Source organism: Heloderma suspectum, chromosome 17 (genome assembly GCF_057233095.1).
Source record: "Heloderma suspectum isolate Gila_16-S chromosome 17, 16-S_ref, whole genome shotgun sequence".
Taxonomy (NCBI): domain Eukaryota; kingdom Metazoa; phylum Chordata; class Lepidosauria; order Squamata; family Helodermatidae; genus Heloderma; species Heloderma suspectum.
Window position 1 is genome coordinate 6,639,727 of NC_139474.1, and position 24,135 is coordinate 6,663,861.

Below are 24,135 nucleotides of genomic sequence, written 5' to 3' on the forward strand. Positions count from 1 at the left end.
GGGCCCTTGACATTTGCCCTAAAGTCCTGGCCTGACAGCACCGCTGTCTCTGGAGCTGTCCCCGCCGCTGGTGCACTCAGGCCGATGGGACACTGGCCGGCAAGCTGCCAGAGGGACGTGGCTTTGGCTGATTTGCTGTGGTTCAAATGTTCACCACCCACTAGGTCAGGCTGCCCCTTTTTGCTCCAGCGAAGCCCGCAGCGCATAAAACTGAAACACACCGGAGAGCTGGGAGGCCTCTGCTTCTTCCTGCCCAGCCTATTTGGAGACAAAAGGTCTCCGAGCCAGGAAGCAGGTGTCCGGATCCTCGATCGCTGATAACAAGGAGCCAACGTCAACAATCCCCGGACATGCTCTCTGCCCTGCCTCCTTGAGACTGGATCTCGCCCGGGCTGAAAAGGGGCGGGCGGGGTGGGGGTGGGATTCCTAACCTCTGGCATTCCTAACACTGTCGGGGGTGAGGGACGTAGGAGAAAAGCTATAGCAGTGACTCAGGGAAGAGGAGTCGGGAAACCAGGATGCCAGGAAGGAAGGTTTGCGGTTTGGCTTTTTGCGCTTTGCCCATAAACATAGAATCCTAGGATCGGGAGGGGCCTGCGAGACCATCAAGTCCAACCCCCTGCTCAGTGCAGGAAGCCTGGTTCCCAGGCGGTCTCTCATCCAAGTACTAACCAGGGCTGGCCCTGCTTAGCTGCTGAGATCAGGCGCATCCAGCCCTTCGGTTGTGCATGCGTGGCCTGCAGGATCCCAGGATGCAGGCCTGGGGAAAAAACCCAGTCTGGTAGCCCGGGGAGCCAATGCCAGTCGGTGCTGGACTGGTAGATTAAGGGATGATTTGTGGTACATCAAGGAGGGTTTCTTGACTCCTGATTGTTTAACCCAGGTGGTTCTCTGGTGTTTGCACAGTCTTTTTTCAACCCGTTCTAATTGGCTGAAGTGCCTCTCTTATATTAGTGACAGTAAGAGCTTTAAGCTATAGTCTGTTGATATTTGGCTCTGCCCCTTTGCCTTTGACTGGCCCCCCCTTGCCTTTGGCCCTGCCCACCCCTAGACTAAGCTCCTCCCACCTCCAGAGCGTCTCCAAAATGGAATTCAGCCCTTGATCTGAAAGAGGCTCTGCAGCCCTGGCTTAGATCCTGGCTCAAAACGCTCACATCGTCTCTGTGAGATAATTAATGCGTTTAGCTTTTATTATATTGCTATCCCGTGTTTCAGGCCAATATTGTTTCCTGAAGCAGCTCAGATCCATTTTTTTAAAAAAATGAGAGACGGGCACCGCCTTCCCTCTTGCAAACTAAAAACCACACAGAGCCAGTGTTGCGTAGTGGTTAGAGTGCTGGACAGGGACGCGGGAGAGCCAGGTTCTAGTCCCCACTTGGCCGGGCAGCTCACTGTGGGGGGCTTTGGGCCAGTCGCAGACTCTCAGCCTACCCTACCTCACAGGGTTGTTGTGATGATAAAAGTGGAGGAGGAAGAGATTATGCAAGTTGCTTTGGGTTCCTTGCAAGGGGTGGGGGGGAAGCAGGATGTGAATGTAATAATAAGAACACATGGCACCCAGGGAAATGGAAGGAAACTGGTGTAATGTCAGAACAACGCAGTGTCTTGTAAACAGGCATTTATATCCGGTTGGCGCCAGGGTGATTTTCCATCACTGGCGGTCTTGCTTGGATAGAAGTCGGCAACCGACCCAGCAGCCCTCATAACCGATGGCGGGAGCTGGCCAGAGCATCATTTCTGCAATCCCAGGTACGTCGCACGTTCCCATTTTGCAGGTGTGATGCAGAGGCTAGGAGAAGCAGCGTAGCTACCCTGCGATTCCTAGGCTGACCTGTCATTTGAACACGAGAGACTCATGGAGGCTAAATCGAGCAATGGCTGCTACTACCTGGGACGTGTAACCTAGCTAGGTTCAGAGACAATTCGTGGCGTCCGAGTCCCGCTTTCCAGCGGCCTCCGAGTGGAAGGACCCAAGAATTCGTGGCGTCCGAGTCCCCGCTTTCCAGCGGCCTCCGAGTGGAAGTGACCCAAGAGGGTTCTTCTCAACATCGACTCTTCAGCCCTCAAGAAACCGAATCCCTGCTCCTAACATCACTTCCACATTCTGTGCGTGCGCCTGTGCCTCTGAGCCTTTGCCAAAACAGCGGTCCTGGGCTTCAGTGCTTTCGCCTCTCTGCATTCCATGAGGACTAGGAACCTGGGTTGTTCTTGCTAGGAAACAAAAACGTTTCGGACTTCATGAAGCCCTGGAGCAAATTTCCCTCAACCCAGCATGAATGGATTTCGGGTCCCTTAAACCTACTGAGCCCAGTCAGTGCTGCTGGTTTTGCCTCGAAAAGATAGCTTCCATAAAATATGGCTTTATAGTTTGCAATAAAGCTAACTTAAGTCGGCCAACGTCCCTACGAAATCGACCCAAACAAGTTCGCACATGCATCAGAGAGGATCTTCTGCTCCCCCCCCCTTCACCCCAACTCACCAATCATTCAGTGGCTTCCTAGCTTTCAGGCAGGTTTTTTTTAGTGCTGTGCCAAGAATTTCTCCCACATTTCTTCCGACCCGCCTCATTCAACTTGACAGGAAAGAAATGGCTCTCGAAAAGAAAGAGGAGGAGAAATTTCGGAGAAATTCTCACGGGTCAGGCTTGGGGTTCCTGGGCTTCTGTTGATTATGAGGTGGCTGAGGAGCATGCTGGAGTGTCATGTCTGTCATCGTAGCCATCTCTGTGGCAGCCCGTAGCCGCCTCGGCTTCCCACACTCCAGTCAAAGCCGTCATGAGGCAATTCCTCCCATGGGGCCTTTTCAGTTTGGGAAGTGCAGGCAGCCGGGGAGGCTGCGGACCAGCGGAAAGATGCATAACAGAGAGTGAAAACATACATGGCCCCCTCGGCATGATCAGGGAAGCTCAAAAATACCACCAAAAGAAATGCAACATTCTGCCTCAGAAGCGTAGAGCCTCAACGCAGGTTTATTACAGGAGCAGTGCAATAAACCGAAAACCCTGAGGAGAAAAGAACGAACCTGTGCGACACCCCTTGCCAATTGTGAGCCCTGTCTGTGAAAAACTGTTGGAGCAATTCTCCTCCCGTCAGAGAAATTCGGTGAAATTGTCATCCCCCTGCCCCCCAGTTCTCTGCCCACAAGCAGGCTGGAGAATTTTGAGAGGCCATTTGTGCACAGCTCTCGTTTCCCCACCTCATTCTACAAGGTTAAAATGCCTCCCAAGGCTTTGTTATTGGCAGGAAGACGCTGCTTAATTTTCGGAAGTTTGGCCCTGCCCCCTTTTGCCTTCGGCTCCACCCACCACTGGAATGCAGCCCCCCAAAAGTTTCTCTGAAATTGAATCTCCCCCGCCCCCACTGAAAGAGGTGCCCCCAGGAACAGAGGACTGCAACCTTCAGTGCAAACGAGAAGTAAGACACGTTACCACTTTCGGTATACTATTTTTTATATATAAAAATCCTTTTTTGCAAGGGCTTTGTTGAGAAAGGAGCCACCCTCTTAAAACTAGGGATGTACAGGCTGTGTGAAATCCGCTCTGCCTGTGTTTCGTGGATTGCCAGGCGCCTTTTGTGCTGTCATCCGTTCACAGACAGATCCAATTTTTTCCCCGTCGTGCAGAAAAATACACAAGTAATTCCGTAAGAGGGTTCGTGACTATTTACACAATTGACCTCACTACGTAACATTTAGCGTATCGTCCTCTATCCCATTAAACTTTTCCCCGTGTATTTTCCAACAAATACATTTCGGTAAATTTTGGGAAAGTAAGAAAAAACTTCTGAAAGTCCACGGACTCTGGGCAGCCTGAGAGGGTCGCTCTGCAGTGGATCCCGCAGGTTGGATTCTCAGAAATCCAAGCTCATTTTAATCCGTCTCGAATTTCTCCAGCATTCCTACTTAAAACTTGCAGGAAAAGATGCCCGCACTCTTGTCGCTTGTAACTTTTAATGCAGTCATCTCCACCAGGAATAAAGACAAGGAGAGAGGAAACAAATAAGTTTATGATAAAAAATATATATCTCTCTACATTCAACCAGCTCCATCAGTGGGAGAAACAAATAGATATCCCACCTCATCCAGGAGGCTATAGGTCGTTCTGGGCATAGGGATCAATCCAAAGGATGGGGGTGAGGCTGAGGTTCATTTTGCCCCGTGTTTCTGTGCCTAGTTTGAAAGAGGACATAAGTTTCTACAACAGGACACAAGTCAGAAAATGGTGGTTTCAGAAGTGAATGGATTAAAAAAAATATATAAGTATAAGCTGTATTTTTTAAAAGTGTTGTAAAGAATGGGTAATGGCCAGAGTTCTGCTGCTCTGGAATAAGGACATTCATTGCCAAAGCAAAAGGATTGTCTGGTCACTCTTGAGGACCGGCAACTTGACTCCCGCACGCGGGTGCAAGAGGTAGAAGACCATGTTCGGTGCTCAGCAGCATGGGAGGCGAGGACCCTGAAAAGTGACCCTGAGCAGAAGAGGAGCCAGCCTAGAACCCAGCCATCTCGACAAAAAGAAAATGTTCTAGACCGTTCTCCCGTGCTGGAGAGCCCCGGGTCTCGCTCCTGGCGCTCAGAGGGCTAGCAAGGTCGGGGAATTGAGCGAATCGGAAGAGTGGTCACCGCTGCTGCTGCTGCGCCGGTGGGCAGAGGAGCAGGGCTCTGGCGGGAAGCCGGAAGTGGAGGGCGCATCAGGGTCTCCCGGCGTCGGATAGGTGAAGACCAGACTAGGGGTGAAGGGGGTGAGGGAAGGTGTGGACATCAGGGTTGGGGTGTGCAGAGCTTCTGGCTCCAGCATGCCGCTGGGGGGCAAAGTGATGCTTGGGGGCACCGGACCAGGTCGGCGGGGGACGCTGGGCCCTGGCGGGGATTCCTGCTTGACAGGAGGCTGGCTAAAGGCAGCAAACTGGCTGCCCCCCTCTTCCTCTTCCCCCGAGGACTCCCCCGGGACTTTGCAGACAGGGCGGTGGGCCTCCAGGACCAGCTCGAGGCGCTCCTTCTGTTTCTGCAGCTCTGCGATCTCCTTCCGCAGCCCGGACTGTTCCGCCTCCAGCTCGTCCGTCTCCTTGAGGGTGAAAGACACACGGAGAGAGACTCGGGTCAGCGGCTGGAGGAGCAAACGGGAGATGGGGCGGAGAGCCTGCATGGGTCCAGGGGCCGCATGACCCTCCCGGACCAAGCCGGATGGCCCCCAAAGCCCCTCTTCCATTTTTCCTTTCTCTATGCAGAGGGGGGCGGGGCAGAGAGCACCATGCCTTCCTCTGCAGGGAGAAAGGGTCTCATCCAGCACTGCATATTCGAGTAGTTCTTCAAACTCAGCCAAATCCTGAAGTGCATCAGGCTGATTCAATCCAGACGCTTCCCAAATCTGACCGAATCCACATCCGAACATCCACATCTGGAGATTCGGGATTCAGAGGAACACGGAGACGCAGATATTGGGCCCGTTCACACAACACGCTAACCCACACTCAGTGGTTGAGTGTGGGTTGCTGTTGAATGGTGAGTTATCATGTTGTCCAAACCCAGGACATTTTCTGCGGGGTGGCTTCTTAACCACGCGGTGTGGCTTGTTAACCACCCTGAACAACCCAATGACAAACCATGGGTACTCAAGAGGGCTTGATCGAGAAAGATAAGCCACACTGCATGGTTAACAAGCCTCCCTGCAGAAAATATGTCCTGGGTTCAGACAACACACTAACCCACGGTTCAACCAACAGCCCACACTAAACCAGTGATTGTAGGTTAGTGTGTTGTGTGAACCCAGTCAGTGTGTCTCCAAAAACGGATGCATTTCTCCCAAGCTCTCCATATAAAGAAAACAGCGGTGTAGTTTTCTGACTGGCACTAGCTTCTAATCACAGTGCTTGGTTTTACCAGGGCTCTCCAATCCCGGTGCTTTTGAGGGGGCGGGGGAAGTAATATATTGCAGGACTCATGCATGTTCAGTGCTCCTTGCTAGTTTTCTCTCCCAGGAGCAGGACAGTTAAAAGAGGTTTGGTGGAGTGTGTGGGACCCGAGAGGGTGTAACGTTGGGTGCTTGCTTGGAAAATGCTGAATGTTCAAGTCGTTCTGCCCCTGCACGCTCCGCACCCATCCCTGAACTATTACTCTTTCTATGATTTGGGTGCCAATTAAGCAAGACACAAAACCAAAAAAGCCTTACACTGTTTTTCATTCATCATAACTCCATAGCCCCTGCACCGATCCTCCTGAAATATTGCAAGTTTCTTTCCTAGGAACACTTCTCTGACATATGCCATTCCCACACAAATTACCCCCCAAAAAACCATGGAGGGGGATAAGGCGAAGCAAATCACTTACTCCCCCATCCCCGATTTGAACACTCACACAAAAAATGCTGCACCTATCCTTAAGGTTTCTTAATTAGGGCTACTTCTATGTAATTTTACTAACAATTGCCCACCCAAAAAGGGGTGGGGATAAACACATCCTTTTTGGGGAAACCCCAAATTGGAAAGGCTGCTCTTACACAAAGCTCTCCACACCGATTTATCTGAAACGTGGCAAGTGTGATCCCCTCAGAAGGGGCAACTATCCCTGCAAATTCCATCCAATTTGATTACAAAATTTAAAAGTTATTGGCAATTCACTTTAAGAAATAATCAAAATTGAAAGGCGTGTGGCGCAAAAGCCCCGTGCCTTCGCCTGAAATGTGGCAGTTGTAGTCCCATCATAAGGGACTGCAGAATATTCTCCAGTTGTGCCAGAAAAAAAGTTACAGCTGTTCGTTGATTTCCAGCGAGGGTCCAGTGGAGTTTGGGTTTCCGAATCAAGATTTGGACGCTGACCCGAGTCAAATCAGGTGGCCTCTGAATCGGGTTGTTTTCCGAATCGGGGTCTGAATCAAATCTTGTGGTCGGCGCACACCTCTCATACATACCCACAAATACCCAATTAACACAAACTCAGTTAGATTCCACATTCCCCTCCTAGAACCACCAGGTAAAGATGTACCCGGAGGGTAACTCACCGCTTGCAAGGTGTCTGTTAGTTCCTTCCGTCGATTTCGGCACTTGGCAGCTGCGAGTTTATTCCTCTCCCGCCGCAACCGGCGTCGCTCCTCTTCGTCGGGCGTCAGCTGCAGAGGGAAGAGTGGTCAATTGAGCGAGATGGGTCCCAGAACTAACCTCTTTTCTGCTTTGCTCCTTCCTGCCTTTCTGCGGCTTGTGCTGGGAGTCACACGCCCCGTTTATAGGCCAAAGGAGGCCCTGGGGGTGAGCACCGGGACCTGGCCACGGCAAAGCAGTATTTCCGTTGAGCCGGGGCTCAGCCACAGAAGCTGCCTCTCCACCCAGCCACAGTGCAAGGGCTCAGCCTTGGAAAATGCCTCTGAGCATGTACAGAGTGCTTGAAACTCATCACTTCCCTGCAAACCTATACAAGTCTAGCGTTACATATTATTGCTAGCAAACCGACCCGGCTTTCACACGGGTTGGAATAGCCCTTAGTGTGATAGAAGCCTTCAAGCAGAGCTACGCAGCTGTCAGAGTTGGGCACGTTATGACTGCCACGTCTGAGTTAAGCCATGCCTGCTAGTAGCCCAAGGCACAGCCCCTGCCATAGCACACCCCTATAATCCCCTGAGGGGTCTGTCCTCTCCATTCTCCCGGGGGGGGGGGGTTGCCCCATAGCAGGAGTTAGGGGGCAGGCCTATATCCCTCTACTAATCTCTCTTGGCTTCAAACTGGATGGACGGCAAGGCTGTGTGCTACTTAGGGAAGCCTGTGCCTAGTGGCTGAAAATGCCACTGTAGGCTTCAACCACATAGACACATCACAGTTAATTAATAAGGGTTTGTCTAAGTCGGCTAATTGCTGCAGGTGTGTAACATACAGCTTCTTTTAACCATACGTTTTGGCAGTGCCTGAGAGTTGCCTCTTTGCGGGAGGAGCTTATTATACGGATAAACTTTGTATTGGAACACTATTTAATATTCACTGATGCATGTGGCCTTTTAAATTATCTACCTGCTTCCTGGAAGTCAATGCACGATCAGTGCAAATGGATTCTCAGCACCCTCTTGACAGCTAAAAGACTGATATCACAACATTGGAAGGATGAACCTTCACCTCCTATATGCAACGGAGTGAGGACCTTACAATGCTTTCAACATTTGAACGGGTGGGATATTTGTGAATGGATACCTATATGGATATTTAGTCTGCCTTTGCTGAAGTTTATGTATAATTCTTAGAAAGCTGTATTCTCTCTCTCTCTCTCTCTCTCTCACACACACACACACACACACCAGTCATATGCATGTACTGAAACTGATGTATTCAAATCCATGTAGCTACAATTTGTTTTTCCTCTGTGGTTTTCTTTCGTTGAACTTTAAAAAAAGAAAAAAGTAATTAAAATTACTGTGTTTTAGAAGCAAAATAACTCCAAGGAACACAGCCCCAGGGTCCCCTTAATATGTATGTCAAGTTTCAGTTGTCTAGGTTTTACCGTCTTGGGGCTATGGCCCTGACAGATGGAGAGACACACAACCTTTTATTTATTATTATATACATCAATAATATGGATATGGACAACCTCGAACCGAATTCGCACGGGTCATGGTAGATGTGCAGATGCCCTGAATAAATGGGGCAAAACAACATCATCAAATTGTGATTGTGGGGCTGAAAAACAAACTATCCAACATATAGCGACAGTGTCGAAACCGAGCCTGCAGTGGAGACTTTGCCGATTTCCTGGCTGTGACAACTGAAGCAAAAAACTATATCTGTAACCTGGACATACGTTTGCAATATTCTTGTCTATATTTTATATTTCACATTTCATATTTATTATGCTCTATGTTTTTATTGTTGTTGTTGTTCAGTCGTTCAGTCGTGTCCGACTCTTTGTGACCCCATGGACCATAGCACGCCAGGCCTTCCTGTCCTGCGCTCTCTCCCGGAGCGTGCTCAAGTCCATATTCATTGCATCGGTGATGCTATCCAGCCATCTCATCCTCTGCCGTCCCCTTCTCCTGTTGCCTTCAGTCTTTCCCAGCATCAGGGTCTTTTCCAGGGAGTTTTCTCTTCGCATTAGGTGGCCAAAATATTTGAGCTTCAGCTTCAGCATCTGTCCTTCCAATGAGCACTCAGGGTTGATTTCCTTTAGGATGGACTGATTTGACCTCCTTGCAGTACAGGGGACTCCTAAGAGTCTTCTCCAGCAGCACGGTTCGAATGTTTTTATTGTAATGCGATGTAAATGTGCCATATGATAAATAAAGAATAGTTATTGATGTATATAATGCCATCTATATGCATGGCTCTTTACAAAGAACACATATGATAGGCCCTTGCCCCAAGGAGCTTACATTCAAATATAGACAGGGAAACAAGAGAGGAAGTGGGGGCGGGGAGAATGGAGGCAAAGACTATGGGGCTACTTCAATTGCACGTGCTTTGGCTTAGTTACAATGAGGTATAAGAAGCCAATCTTTCCCCAGTCTGGTGCTGCCCAGACGCATTACACGACAACGCCCATCATTCTGGCTAGGGGTGATGGGAGGTGTAACCCAGCACATCTGGAGTGGACCAGGTTTGGCTAAGTTAACATGGGGTAGCACGTATTACGTTTCAGTGATGGCAAGTAGAGGAAGGGAGGCGTAAGCTGCATTGAATTCCACAGGACTTACTCCCAGGTAAGGGTGTAATTAGACTGCAGCCTAAGTAGCCAGAAGCTGTCCCTCCACCAAGAGCCAGAGGGGTGTAGTGGTGACAGTGTAGGACTGGGGGGCTCCGGGTTCAAGTCCGCACGCGGCCATGAGGCTTACTGGGGGACTTTGGGCCAGTCACAGACTCTCAGCCCACCCCACCTCACAGGGTTGTTGGGAAGATAACTTGCAGGAAGATAATCTATGCTGTCTTGGGCTCCTTAAAGGAAAAGTCGGGGTATAAATGTAGCAAATACATAAATCAGAGTGTAATGCTATGCATGTTGAGACAGAAAAAAGTCGGCAACTCCTAGCATTCTCCAGCCCTCATGGGGACCTGAACCTCTGGCAACACGTCAGCTATCTTTGAGCACTACTCATGGGGAGGAAATGTGGTCTGGATCCCGGGCCTTACAGACAAGTCAGGAAGGGCTAGAGCATCAGCATTCCTATAAAGCTGCTCCCAACTGAAGCAACACTCTCTGCTGGGCAGCTCCCCTGCTGGACTGACCTTCCTGCTCCTTGAACCAGTAAGGTTGTGGGGCCGACGTTCAAGGAAGGAATAGAGGAACGGGGCCGTCTCTCAATCCATAACTAACGGACAGAGCCACAAGGTGGGATGTGGCCACTGCTTCATAGGATCCTAGAATAGTAGGGTTGGAAGGGGCCTATAAGACCATCGAGTCCAACCCCCTGCTCAATACAGGAATCTAAGCTTCATTTATTCAATTTTAAAAAAAATAATGCCCTTCAGCAAAAGGTTTCCAGGGCAGTTTTCAATGTTACAAATAAAACAAGACATCAAAATTTAAAAACGCTACCATAAAACAGCAATCAAAAGCAACATAAAACAATGTGAATATCTGAGAAGAGAATAAAATAATAATAATAAATGTAATTTAAAAAAATAACAAACATAAATTAATAAAAATAAAATGGTAATAATAATAATGGGTGACAACAACCTCAGGCTGAAAAGGTATGTGTGGGCATGAGGCAAGCTTTTAAAAATCACTTCTTCAGACTTGCAGGATGAATCTAATAGCAAAGGAAATGAACCCTGACAACTCAGTGGAAACCACCTATTCCAAGGCATTCTGCCTCTCAGGATCAGCAAAGGCAGTTCCTGTTTTAGAAAAGTAGAATGGATCACAAAACCGGGAACTGTTTTTTGTATTTTCATGGGAATTGTTTTATGTTTTAATAATTTGGAAAGTCACCTTGGGTCTTCTTCTTCTTCTTCTTCTTTTTCTAAGAGAAGGGCAACTACGAAATTCAATTAATAATAAAAATAAAAATAATAAAATTATTAGTAGTATTAGCAGCAACATGGGGTGATTCTAGTCGTTGGTCGAGCCTGTTGAAGAAGCCATTTGCAGCCCCAGCAGTGGACACCAGAGGGCGCAAGTGCCACAGAAATCCAGTGTCTTTTTGTTTTGTCCCAGGAACAGGAAGGATATTTGGTCTCGGATCTAGAAGATGTGGGTTCAGATTCTGAAGGTCGACACCTTTTAGTCCAGTAGGGGTTCTGTGCCTTGAATGTTTAGTCCGGTAAGGGTTCTGTGCCTTGAATTCCCATGGCAAGCGACGCTAACGAGAAAAGGAGTCCAAGATGGGTGGGAGCTTTTAAAAAAGGAAATTCTCAAGGCACCATCACAAGCAATTCCAACAAGAAGAAAAGGTGGAAGACAACAGAAGAAGCCAATGTGGCTTCACAAAAAGCTTAGGGATGACCTGAAAACAAAAAAGGACACATATAGGAAGTGGAAAGAAGGCCAAGTAACAAAGGAAGAGTACAGGCAGGTAGCACAGAATTGCAGGGATGGCGTCAGGAAGGCTAAAGCTGAGAACGAGCCGAGGTTAGCGAGGGATGCTAAAAACAACAAAAAGGCTTTCTTCAGCTACGTGCATAGTAAAAGGCAGAGGAAAGAAATGGTTGTTCAGCTATTAAATAAGGATGGCAAAACGATAACAGATGACAAAGAAAAGGCAGAGGTGCTCAATTCCTACTTTGGCTCAGTCTTCTCCCAAAAGGGGGTCTATGACCCCCCTGGCAAAGGCGAAGTACAGGCTGAAGGGGCAGGATTGCAGCTTGAGATCGACAGGCATATGGTCAAGGAACACCTAATTACTTGGAATGAGTTCAAATCTCCAGGGCCAGATGAACTGCATCCTAGAGAATAAAGGAACTGGCAGAAGAACTCTCAGAACCGCTGTCTGTTCTCTTTGAGAAATCATGGAGGACGGGGGAAGTGCCAGACGACTGGAGGAGGGCTAATGTTGTCCCTATCTTCACAAAGGGTAAAGAGGAGGAACCTGGGAACTACAGACCAGTCAGTCTGACATCAATCCCTGGGAAAATTCTGGAGCAGATGATAAAGCAATCCATCTGGAAGCACCTTGAAAACAATGCTGTGATTACTCGAAGCCAACATGGATTTGTCAAAAACAAGTCCTGCCAGACAAATCTGATCTAATTTTTTGGATCAAGTAACCTCCCTTGTAGACCGTGGGAATGCTGTAGACATCATATACCTCGACTTCAGCAAAGCTTTCGACAAAGTGCCCCATGAGATCCTGATGAGCAAACTAGCTCAAAGTGGGCTAGATGAAACAACGATCCGGTGGATCCACAGTTGGCTACAGAATCGGATTCAAAGAGTGCTTATCAATGGGACCTTCTCAAACTGGGGAGAGGTAACGAGTGGGGTACCGCAGGGCTCAGTCCTGGGCCCAGTGCTCTTCAACATTTTTATTAATGACTTGGAGGAGGAGGTGCAGGGAATGCTGATCAAATTTGCAGATGACAAAAAAATTGGGCGGGATAGCTAATACTTTGGAAGACAGAAACAAAATTCAAAGTGATCTGGATAGACTGGAGCGCTGGGCAGAAAACAACAGAATGACATGTAATAGGGATAAATGCCAAGTTCTGCACCTAGGAAAAAGAAACCAAATGCACAGTTACAAGATGGGGGATATGTGGCTCAACAACACTACAAGCGAGAAGGATCTTGGAATTGTCGTCGATCACAAGCTGAATATGAGCCAACCATGTGATGTGGCTGCAAAAAAGGCAAATGCTCTTTTGGGCTGCATTAATAGAAGCATAGCTTCCAAATCCCGGGAAGTACTAGTTCCCCTCTACTCAGCACTGGTTAGGCCTCATCTGGAGTACTGTGTCCAGTTCTGGGCACCACACTTTAAGGAGGATGCAGACAAACTGGAGAGGGTTCAGAGGAGGGCAACAAAGATGATCAGGGGACTGGAAACAAAGCCCTATGCGGAGAGACTGAAAGAACTGGGCATGTTTAGCCTTGAGAAGAGAAGACTGAGGGGAGATATGACAGCACTCTTCAAGTACTTGAAAGGTTGTCACAGAGAAGAAGGCCAGGATCTCTTCTTGATCATCCCAGAGTGCAGGACACGGAATAATGGGCTCAAGTGACAGGAAGCCAGATTCCGGCTGAACATCAGGAAAAACTTCCTGAGTGTCAGAGCAATACGGCAATGGAACCAATTACCTGGGGAGGCGGTGGGCTCTCCCACACTGGAGGCCTTCAAGACGAGGCTGGACAGCCATCTGTCGGGGATGCTCTGACTTGGATTCCTGCATTGAGCAGGGGGTTGGACTCGATGGCCTTGTAAGCCCCTTCCGACCCTACTATTCTATGATTCTATGATGTTATTAATGGTAACACAACAGGCAGGGAAATTAACCAGCCTCTGTGCCATCAAAAAGAGGTACCTTGGAGTTTTTTTGCAGATCATGTGGCTACAAATGGCCGAGAAGTCCTACCACTCCAACCAAAGAGGGCCACGTTGGCATGACACTGGTGGTACAGGGCCCTGCCTGTGTGCTAGCTGGCTCAGCTCCTTTACAAATCGCTCTTGGCTTGAGCGGCCTAGCACAGGCACTCTGGACATATCCCAAGGCACTCTGGACATATCCCAAGGCACTCTGGACATATCCCAAGGCACTCTGGACATATCCCAAGGCACTCTGGACATATCCCAAGGCACTCTGGACATATCCCAAGGCACTCTAGCCTGTGCTTTGCATGTTGCAGCAGAGTCTGGCAAACCTGTCTCAAAAAGAAGAATCCAAGTGGCATGTGGATCCCACCTATAGCTTGGTTTGCAAGGTAAAGGAAAAATGTACGCACACACACACACTCACACACACTATATAAAGTGCGTGCGTGCATGCGTGCGTATGTATACAGGCTCTCCGCCCATCCTACCTCACAGGGTGGCTGTTGTGAGGCTAAAATGGAGGGGAGGAGGATTACGTACGCCGCCTTGGGTTCCTTAAGGAGGAAAAAAGGTGGGATATAAAGGTAATAAATAAATAAATTTTTAATGCATTACCCTCTGTTAATAATTAAATTTAAATCCAATGTGTTTTCTTTTCCTCTCCCCCCCTCCCGTTGGTTTGTTTAATTTTGTTTTGAAAAATCAATGAAACCTCTTTAAAAAGAGAAGAGAAGAGAAAAGAAAAGAAAAGAAAAAGAAAAGGCCTGGTGTGTGTTTTACCTGCTCTATCCAGAAGGACAGAGGACAAATCGTAACCTCTGCAAAAAACCAAAACTATGACATCATAAATCAGGGGCTGCGAACCTCTTTTGGCTCAAATTATCATCACCACCACCACCATCAGAGCTAGGTGCAAATGGCCTCTCAAACTTCTCCAGCCTATTTGTGGGCAGAGAAACTGAGGGGACAATTTCACTGAATTTCTCCTAGGGGAGGAGAAATTCTCCAAGAGTTTCTCACAGACAGGGCTCACTCTTGGCAGGGGTTGTCGCACAGGTTCTTCCTTTTTTCCTAAGGGGTTTTGGGTTTATTGCCCTGCTTCTGCAGGTGGCAAGAGAATCAGCTGGGTTGAGGCTTCCACTTTTCCCAGGCAGAATTTTGCATTTCTCTTGGAGGTATTTTTGAGCTTCCCTAATCACTGAAAGGGGGCCGAGGGGGCTGCGTGTGTTTTCTCTCTCCCTTACACATCTTTCCGCTGCTCTGCAACCTCCCCGGCCACCTGCACTTCCCAAACTGAAAAGGCCCCATGGGAGGAACTGCCTGATGACGTCTTCCTCATGACGGCTTTGACTGGAGTGTGGGAAGCCGAGGAGGCGACGGGCAGCCGCAGAGATTAATTGCACAATTAATCTCTGTACGCTCCATGGCCACCTGATAAGTAAGGTAAACTGAAGAACCCGAACCCAGCCCATGGGAATTGCTCTGAAATTCCCCCCCCCTTTGAATGTCTTTTTGAAAGCCATTTCTTTCCTATTAAGTTGAATGAGCATCGTCGAAAAAATATGCAGGAGGAATTTTCAACACAGCACTAACTACTATCGTTATTATTGAGTCAAATTCAATGCTGGAGAAGCTCTTGGGGCCACATTCCATTGGTGGGTGGGGCCAAAGAAAAAGGGGTGGAGCCAGAGGGGAAGGGGTGGGGTCAAAGACAAGCCCCACCCCCAAACATATGTAGAGTAAAGCTCTTCCTGCTGGTCGCTGAGCCTTAGGAGGGGCATTTCAACCTTTTAGAAACGGGGGAGGAACTACGCAAAAAACAGGAAACAACCCAATGATTCAAGGTCAGGGCAAAGGGGCTGCGGTCATCTGGGGAACCTCGGCCGGATTTGTTCCCCCAGGCCAAAGTTCCCCACCCCCGTCATAAATACAGACGCTTAAATGAAAGATATTCTTCAGTGCCTTTCCCACAAGCCTTGACAAGCTGGGTTCCCCCGAATACTCACATGCTCCGAATGACGCCTCCGAGGCGTTAGGATCGGGCCGGCAGTGCGGATCACGCCCGGCCGCATTCCGGCCGCAAAGTGTGGGCAGCGGTAAGGCCGCGGGTAGGGGGGGATTCCCGGAGATGCGCCCATGATGGTGGGCTGGACCATCCACTGGAGGTTGTGGCTGGTGGTGATTGTGTTGAGGTTGGGGACGAAGCCACTGACGCTAGTGCTGCTTCCCGCCCCGGGATCGGACTGGTATTTCTGTGAGGGAGGGAGGGAGGAAGCATTAGAGACAGGGCCTTGATATTTATTTATTTTTTGCATTCATATCCCGCCTTTTTCCCTCTTGCAAGGAACCCAGGGCGGCTTACGTTACCCTCCTCCTCTCCATTTCATCCTCACAACAACAACCCTGTGAGGTGGGTTGGGCTGAGAGTGTGTGACTGGCCCAGAGCCACCCAGTGAGCTTCCATGGCCGAGTGGGGACTAGAACCCGGATCTCCCGGCTCCCTGTCCAACACTCTCGCCGCTGCACCACATTTGGGAGGAGAGAGGTATTGATGATAATAACAGCAACAACGACAACAACATTTATGTGGGGAAGGAAGGAAGCATTACAGGCAGGGCTTTGGCATCCAGGGAGGAGACAGGCGCTGGAGTTTGCACTGCTTAGAAGCCACGGATGTGCCAAATACGCTGGCTGAGGAGGGAAAAGGCACTCTGTACATGCTCCAGAGCAGAGCTACATGGTGGCCATGGATGGGGCTGGCCCCCGTGGATATCCCCTGCGGCCTTTCTTAAAAAATTACCTTTTGCTTATGGAAATATAAGAGCAAACACACAAAGGCAGCATCCAGAGGTGCTGTCAAGGGTTGGCATGGCTGGGCACTTGCCGAGGGCCCACCCCCCGCAGGGGCCCACTGACAAGGGCCCCCTGGAGCTGCTCTTCCTCTTCCCCCTTGCAGCCTGCTTGCTCTCCTGCCTCTTGCTCTGGCCCAGGCAATGTGCTGGTGGGAAGGAGAAGCAGGAGATGCCGCGGCCTCCTTGCCCCCTGGCTCTCTGCCTGTCAAGCAAGCAAGCGGCGGCCATGATGAGGAAGAGGAGGAGGGGCGAGAGCAGCTGGGGACTGTGGCGGGGAGAAGGCGGGCTCAGGGAGGGAGGGAGGGAGGGAGGGGCCCGTCCCAAGGCCCCTCAAAACCTGGCGCTGGGACCGGCAGCATCATTCTTCCCTCTACTTGCAACGCCCAGGCGTGGCGTGCTGTGGTTTATGTCGCCAGAACGGCATCACCCGCGCACAAGAGGGGAGGCATCTGCAAGCCCGGGGAAGCCCCAAGGTCTGCAGAACCGCCGCCACATATTTTTTTTGGGGGGGGGGACCCTAAGGGGGTGACCCAAAACAGCCCAACGACGACTGAGCAGGCTCGGTAGGCATGGAATGGGAACCGGAAGGCGGAGGAATGGAATGGAGTTGCTTGGAAGAGGGCCTGGCTGGCTGGGTCCCTGAGCAGGAGCGGTGGTACAGCTAGGTCATCTTCGGCCCTGAACTTCAGGTGCAATCTTACGCATGTTGAGACAGAAAGAAGCCCTACAACGCCCAGCGTTCCCCAGCCAGCCCTAGGTCTGCCCCGAACCTATGTGGCCTCTTAAAGGCCTTCCCCCCCCCTTGATCTGCCATTAAGAGGCAGAACTGACACCAAGGGCCCAATCCACCGGGAAGCTCTCCTCCCCGAGCCTCCTTTGACGTGGCCAGGAACTGCGCAAGGGGAAGGGAGCCTGGTTCATTTCCACAAAGCTTGCACAGGACTTCCTGGTGGATTGGGCCCCACATTCTCGTGAGGGTGGCGGTGGTGAGAGAAGAGAAGAACGCCACCAGGTTTTCTACCTCAGCCCCCCGCTTCCCCCCCCCGCGCAAAAAAACGCCTTGGCCAAGAATCTGCCTTTCCTTCATCGCCTTGATGCGTGACAGGGTGTCGGGCACTCTGGACATGCTCCGGAGCACTTTGTCGCTCCCTCAGTCTAGACATGCTCAGGAGCACTTTGCCACTCCCTCCCTTATTTGGGGGCTGAGTTGTGGCAATGAAAAACGTGGTCCGCGGGACGGCACTCTGTGGGATTGCCAGGCCCAGCGAGAAGTGGGTCAGAGGCGGCAGCTGCCGCCTTCTCCCTGGATCACACGAACCTTGTGCCCTTTCCACGCCTCTTGACCCATTTCCCCTGGCAGCCTCTGCCTTGCCCCAGAGCATCCTGGCACGCTACAGGGAGTCACACCCTGGCCTTCTGTGTAGGGCAGTGGCGTCATTCCGCCACCTGACTTGCTGGGTGAGGCATTTGGATCGGCACAGAAGCGGCCTCCTGTCTGCGACACACCCAGCCTCCAGCCAGGTGAGGGCGGGGCACTTCAGTGCCCACTTGCTCAGGCGGGCGGATATCCCCCATGGCCTGATGGGAACCAGGACTCCTGGGTTCTCTGCCCAGGTGGGGGAAGGGAACAAAGGATTAGAGCAGCGTGAAAGATCTTACGCCCAGCCAGATCAGCAAGTGGAATCTCAGAAGTGGAATCTCTGGGTGTGTGTGTGTGTGTGTGTGTGCATAGGAGGGGGTCATAATCAGGATTACAATTTTATTTTTATTGTTTATTTACCCTTCTTCCAAAGAGATCAGCGCAGCCTAGCTGATTCCCCCCTCCCATGTCATCCTCACAACAACCCTGCGGGGTAAGTCAGGCAGCGAGAGCGTGACTGGCCAAGATTCCCTTCTCCCGTTTTATCCCACAAAACAACCCTGCAAGGAAGTCTGGTCTGAGATCCCGCGACTGGCCCATGTTCAACCCTGTGAGCTTCAGGGTCGTGGGGATTTGAACCCAGGTCTCCCCCAGTCCTGGTCTGACACACTCTAACCCTGTCTTCCCCGACTTGGGGCCTGCCAGATGTGTTGGATGACAACTCCCATCATCTCTCACCAGCAGAGTCATTTGCCTTGTCGACCGGGATTGATAGGAACTGTTGTCCAACACAGATTGGGAAAGGCAGCTCTAACCACTACACTGCATGGTTACAAGAGACCAGAAAGCAAAGGTAGATGTGTTAGCCCACAATAAAACTTCCCTAATTTATAGTCGCCAGGGGAATGCCATTATGCCACCAACCAACATTACACAGAAGAGTGAGCAAGCTTTCAGGTTCTGCAGAACTGTCTAGATGGAATCTGCATTTAGTCACAGACTTACGTTGGAATGAGGGAAGACGCAGCATAATGTTTATGTCAGGGTCTACTAGGTGCTATGCATGTTTCAAGCTGCAACTAAAACTGCTGGACTAGTTGCGATTCCAGAGTAATACACTCCCATGCCCTGAGGGGAGTGAGGTGTAGTGGCTAGAGCAAAAGGCCACTCGGTTCAATAACTGACAGAGATCTCGACATGCTGCAGTAGCATCTCAGTGTTGCTGCACACGTAAAAGATTTGGAGCCCAGGCCTACAGGACACACAAATCTCCATAAAATTTGCACATGCTAATTTATATCTATATATGCAAACTCAGAAAGAATTACCAGGATTTCTTTAAATGTCACAGGAGGCAAAGCCAATTAATTTCTCATCCAAACCATCTCACGTAAAATAAAGTCTTCCGGTTAATTTGCATCCTCATCTCAAGCCAACAGAAAAAGTTCTTTTTCTAGGTTTTATTGCCATGTTGGGGAAGACTGGGGTGGGGTTGCAGCGTGTGGGGAGGGGGGGAATTAATCCTTCCCTCCCCAGCTGCAATCGCCACTGAAAACTGCCCCCCCCCAACATGGCAATTCAGCAGAGAGAGAGAGAGAGAGAGAGAGAGAGAGAGAGGCCTTCTACTGGCATCAATGGGTGCTCAGGGCACTAGGGAATAGTTTCGGGGCTGAGACTGCACAGTATATACACAACACACAGAATCACTTGCCAGCACAAGACGTGCTGATGTGCTTATGCGGTGCTGATTCACGAAGGATCTGTCTATCAGCAATTCTGAGCCACAATGGCTCAGTAGATCCCCCATGTTCACAGGAAGTCTATCTCTGAACACCAGATGCTGAGGACAAAACCAAAAGTAAAAGCCCTTCTTGAGAGCTTCCAGCTGGCCATGAAACGCTAGATTAGATGAAACTTTGGGTCTGGCCCGGTTTAGCAAGGTCTTTATTCTTGGCCGGAACAGGGCGGAGGGCTCAGTTGTCAAAAGTCAGGACGCAACAGAGCGCCTCTCTCCACTGCAAGCCACCCCCAAACCCACGTATCACACACATATCTGAGAGTGCGGGGGAAGGGCGTCCACTCCCATCCATTGAGTCTTGACCCAGCTTTTTGGAGACTGAAAACTGGGGAGCCTAAAAAGAAACCCCTGGGGTTTGGCTAGCATTGAGAGCAATTGACTGATCATAACCCTGACACACCAGATTTTAAGTAAATCTGAGAGGAGCACCTCCTCACCACCGCCACCCCAGTGGGTCAAATCTCATCTCACACATCTGCCTTTTGAGGTTGACCACAGTGGCCTCCCTTGCAGGGCTGTCGCAAGGACGGCTGAGCAAATGCCCGGCTCTTGAAACGCGCTGCTGAAATACCCTCAGCCGTTGAGTATTGGGAGGGTCCAAATGTGTCATCGGCCATCCAAACAACCCCCTTGCGAGGTAGGCCCGCAGAGCGGTCCGGGGAGGAGGGAGCGTTCCCAGGTATATATTTCACAAGAGGATAGGAAGGTGAGTGGATGAGAAAAATCTCCCTGCTTCGACTGAAACTGGGGGTGAGGATGGAGAGAGGAGGAGGGGGGCCCCACCCTCTCCGTCTGCCGAGGGAGTGACTCGGTCTGACGACTGTTCTGATGAGTCACCTTGTTATGACACAGCAGAAGATGACACAGCATAAAAAAGTACAGATCCTCCCATCCTGCTCCAGGCAAAATGACCCAGGTGTGTGTATGTGGGGGGGGGGGGGTTGGGGGGCAGAAAAGAGAAAGAGGTCACCTTTTTACTAACTACACAGACCTGAAAGATCCGTCATTCATCTGGGATGCTGATGAAGGGTGGAGAAAATTGTTCCTCGGTTACTCAGTTAAAACCTCAATCTCTCTCTTTTCAAAGAGGCTATTTTTCTTCTGCAATACAATATTTGTGATTTAACACACACGCCCCCCCCCCACACACACACTTCCCCTCATCCCTCCCCCCAACAAAACAAATGTGAATTTGGGATGTGGGTGGCAGAGAAGAACATCTAAATATAATTTCACCCGGGGCTGGAAAAGGGGGCATTACCTTATTTTGCCCCAAGACTATTACAGCCCCTATACACGGCGGAAGCCCCCCTAGGTTGCCGGTCTGATGTTGCTGGAGAGGCAACTAAGGGTACCCTCCCCACATGCCCAGCGGCTCGTTGCGGTAACCCAGCTTTCAGATCTATGGAACTCATTGCCACAAGGAAGCTACAGTGGCCCCTGGTTCAGAGAGCTTTCGAAGGGGACCAGACAAGAGATGGAGGATGAGGAGTTTAGCAACGGCCCAGGGAGCTTAATAGAGCCTCCATTTTTAAAGGCAGTGTATCCCTGAATGGCAAGAAACAAACAGCCGAAGGGAGGGCTGGTTTTCCCCAGAGGCGTCTGCTTGACCGCTGTGGGAAACAGGATGCTGAGCAAGATGGATTTTTGGTCTGCTCCATCAGAGGGCTGCCTTTGTAGGAGTCCTTCTCTCTTCCCGTCCCCCACCTCCCCCTGAGTGGAAAAGCAAACTCCTTATGCCTACAACATGCCAAATCATGACATTTGTTTTGTGGTGTTTAAGAGGAAAAGGGCCCCAAGCACAGTGGGCAATCAGTACTGCTGGGGATAGTGGGATTTGTAGTCCAACATATCTGGAAGGTGCCAGGTTTGAGGGGGGCTGGATTAGACCAAGGTGTAGGGTTGCTTTCCATGTGCTATCAATCCACTGCACTTCGTCTTCCACCAGTCCCTTCTTTCTGCCCCTGTCAAAGAGTTCTGTGGTGCGTAAAGGCTGGCATACTTATTTCCTCACCAACAGGTCAAAGAGAGAGTGAGAGAGGGAAATCTTGGCTCATGTGTTGAGCCTCTTATCTTCTGGGTCAAAGATCCCAATCATGATCAACAGTGACCTGCAACACCCCCAAAGCATCTTTCACTCAGAAGCACTGGTTTCCAATTCCCCTGCTCTGAAACCTCCCTTTCGATCTAATGACCAGACCTCCCCTCCAGAAGATAAGAACGGAACTCTAAAGAACTATCATCTCCCCAGTATACAGTTTCCAGTGGACCCAGCCTATCCACCCTGCAAGCACATACACGCCACCAGAAAGATCCAGTCACCCATCATACCCACAGGGTGACTTCTTATAGGTTCTGCCCTGTCCAAATCCCCTACCATGACCAGAATTGAAGATAGATAGGAAACGTCACTTGAGTTCCTAACCCCTTTCCCTCTGCCCCGACAGACTTCCTTTTCCTCTCACTGTCTCCCAAATCTGGGCTTTTACACTCCCAAGAACACCCTAAAGCAGCCTATTCCAACCTGGTATCCACCAGAAGTTGTGGACTTCAGCTCTGATCAGCCTGAGACAGCATTGCAAATGGCCAGAAGTACTGGCAGTTGTGGTCCAAAAACATCTGGAGGACATCAGATTGGGGAATGCTGCTATAGAATAATCTCTAAACAGACACATAAGATATGGAACAGAAATATATATAGATAGGCAGGCGCACAGGAGCACATGCACAACATTGGAGCTTGCTTTTTTCCTCTTCCCTCCTCTGCCTTTTTTTCTTTTTGGAGGGCACCAGGTTTATTTACTTGTTTGTTTATTACATTTATATACTGCCCAACAGCTGAGGCTGTCTGAGCAGTTCTGGGCTGCCTTTTGGGTTAGGCAGCCCCAAAACATAAGCATGTTTTAAAAATGGCTCCTCTCAGCCAGCATACTAGGCTCACTCTTCATCTTTAGCTTAAAGCTCAAATGAAACCCAAGCTATCCCAAATCCCTCCCACCCCCCACATACACTCCTGCAGCTTTCTCCTTCCAAAGCACCCAGATATCCTGGCTGCCCAAAGAACCATCCTTTGCCCAAAGACTGCTTCCTTCTCAAGGCGAACACTCCCCAAATCCTATTTGACCTTTCCAGAAAGACGAGTCAGAATAACGTGGTTTCCCCCCCGCTCTTCTCAGCAACGGCTGATCTGATCCTAAGCAGGCCAGACTTGAAATACCAGCATCTTCGACTGGAGAGCATGGGCATCGCTCCAGTCTCTTGCAGCCAGAGCAGGCCCTCTGCCCATGCACAGTAAATTTATATTCATACTTCTAAACGATGCTGCAGTCAGAGTATTTATAATTAATTGATAGCTAATGGAAACAACCTTCTCCAACCTGGGGCACTCCACATGCATTGGGCTGCAAGTCCCATCATCCCCAGCTAGCATGGGGATGGCTGGGGAAGCTGGAAATGTTAGTCCAACACATTGGGGGGGGCACCAGGTTGAGGGAAGTCTGGCATAAAGCAACCTATAAAACATGCACATAAGTTATAGGACAGATTTAGAAGGTATATAACGCATCTATTTATCTCCACACACACAAATTGGTGCCTGAGACTGCTTTTTTCCTCTTCCCTCTTCATCCCTTTTTCCTTTTATGTTGTGTCCGTCTAGAATCTAAAATTCAGATTCTAAGCCTGAGGGCTGCCTTGTTTTCATCGATCTGCAAGCCACCCTGGCAACCTTTCTGACTGAAGAGCAGGGTAGAAACGCTTTAAATAAATAAGTATAGACATAGATTCATAGAGTTCCACGAAATTTCTAATGGCAATCATTTCATCTGCAAGATATCTGCCACCAAGTAACGCTTATTAATCTCTCTCTTACTCCACCGAGGCATTGCAGCCCGCTCTCCGTCCTCGACGAGGGAGAAACAGCTCTTTGGGGCCATAACGGGGCTTCTAAGGCAGGTATAGACCCCAGCACCTATTTCAAAAGCAACCGATTTCCTCCCAGGTGGGAACATTATTATTTTTTTCAGACCAAACCTGGAATCATTATAAAAATGATTCCATCCTCTCCCCCCGCCCCAGGAATAAAAGGCAATTCGAGTTAGGGTTCTTTTGCCCCTGAACGTCTCTTCAACACCAGGCCTCAGCCTTGGAAGACACGTGGAGGAGAAGGATAAATCATGCGTGCATTCAAAGTCACTTTCAGGCGACAAGTCCAATCAACGGAGTTCACAGTGCACGTACAGAGTGCATAAGGAACGGGAGGGGGAGGCTTACCTGCTGCTGTGCCCCTGGGCGTAAGGCGGCTGCCAGGCCCTGCAAGCGAGGGCGATGAGCTCCGGGAGCGGGTGGCCTTCCCCCGCCGTAATCCTTGAACATCTCAGCCCGGCCGCTGCTTCTCCCACGCTCTGAATGAGCGCTTTTCCATCCGCCGACTTTTTTATGAATGGGAACTCCCGGCCGACGTTACTCTGACTTTGCTCTCTACGGAGGGGGGGGCGAGAAATGGCAAAGCCGCCACTCAGCTTCAAATCCCGCCCCCAGCACATTTCTGTGGGGCGGGGGGGATCTTATAAAATTTAGCGAGGGGCCCCACACAGAAAAAGACACGCGCAGGCGGCTCTTAAGGAAACCCGCAAGATAGCCCGAGCCGCTGTTTCCCCCACGGCGAAGCCGCGCTTGGTACATTCCGCGG

At 50.1% G+C, this 24,135-nt stretch overlaps 1 protein-coding gene across 1 annotated transcript; it reads right to left on the reverse strand.

Moving 5' to 3' along the window:
* Nucleotides 1-3,433: 3,433 nt before the first annotated feature.
* Nucleotides 3,434-23,854, reverse strand: FOSL1 (FOS like 1, AP-1 transcription factor subunit). The gene is made up of 4 exons (XM_084824289.1): nucleotides 23,718-23,854; nucleotides 15,442-15,687; nucleotides 6,995-7,102; nucleotides 3,434-5,062 (listed from the first exon to the last, which is right to left on the reverse strand). The coding sequence occupies exons 1-4, from the start codon at nucleotides 23,817-23,819 to the stop codon at nucleotides 4,571-4,573; spliced, it is 948 nt and encodes a 315-aa protein (XP_084680415.1). The 5' UTR covers nucleotides 23,820-23,854; the 3' UTR covers nucleotides 3,434-4,570.
* Between the last annotated feature and the right edge of the window lie 281 nt (nucleotides 23,855-24,135).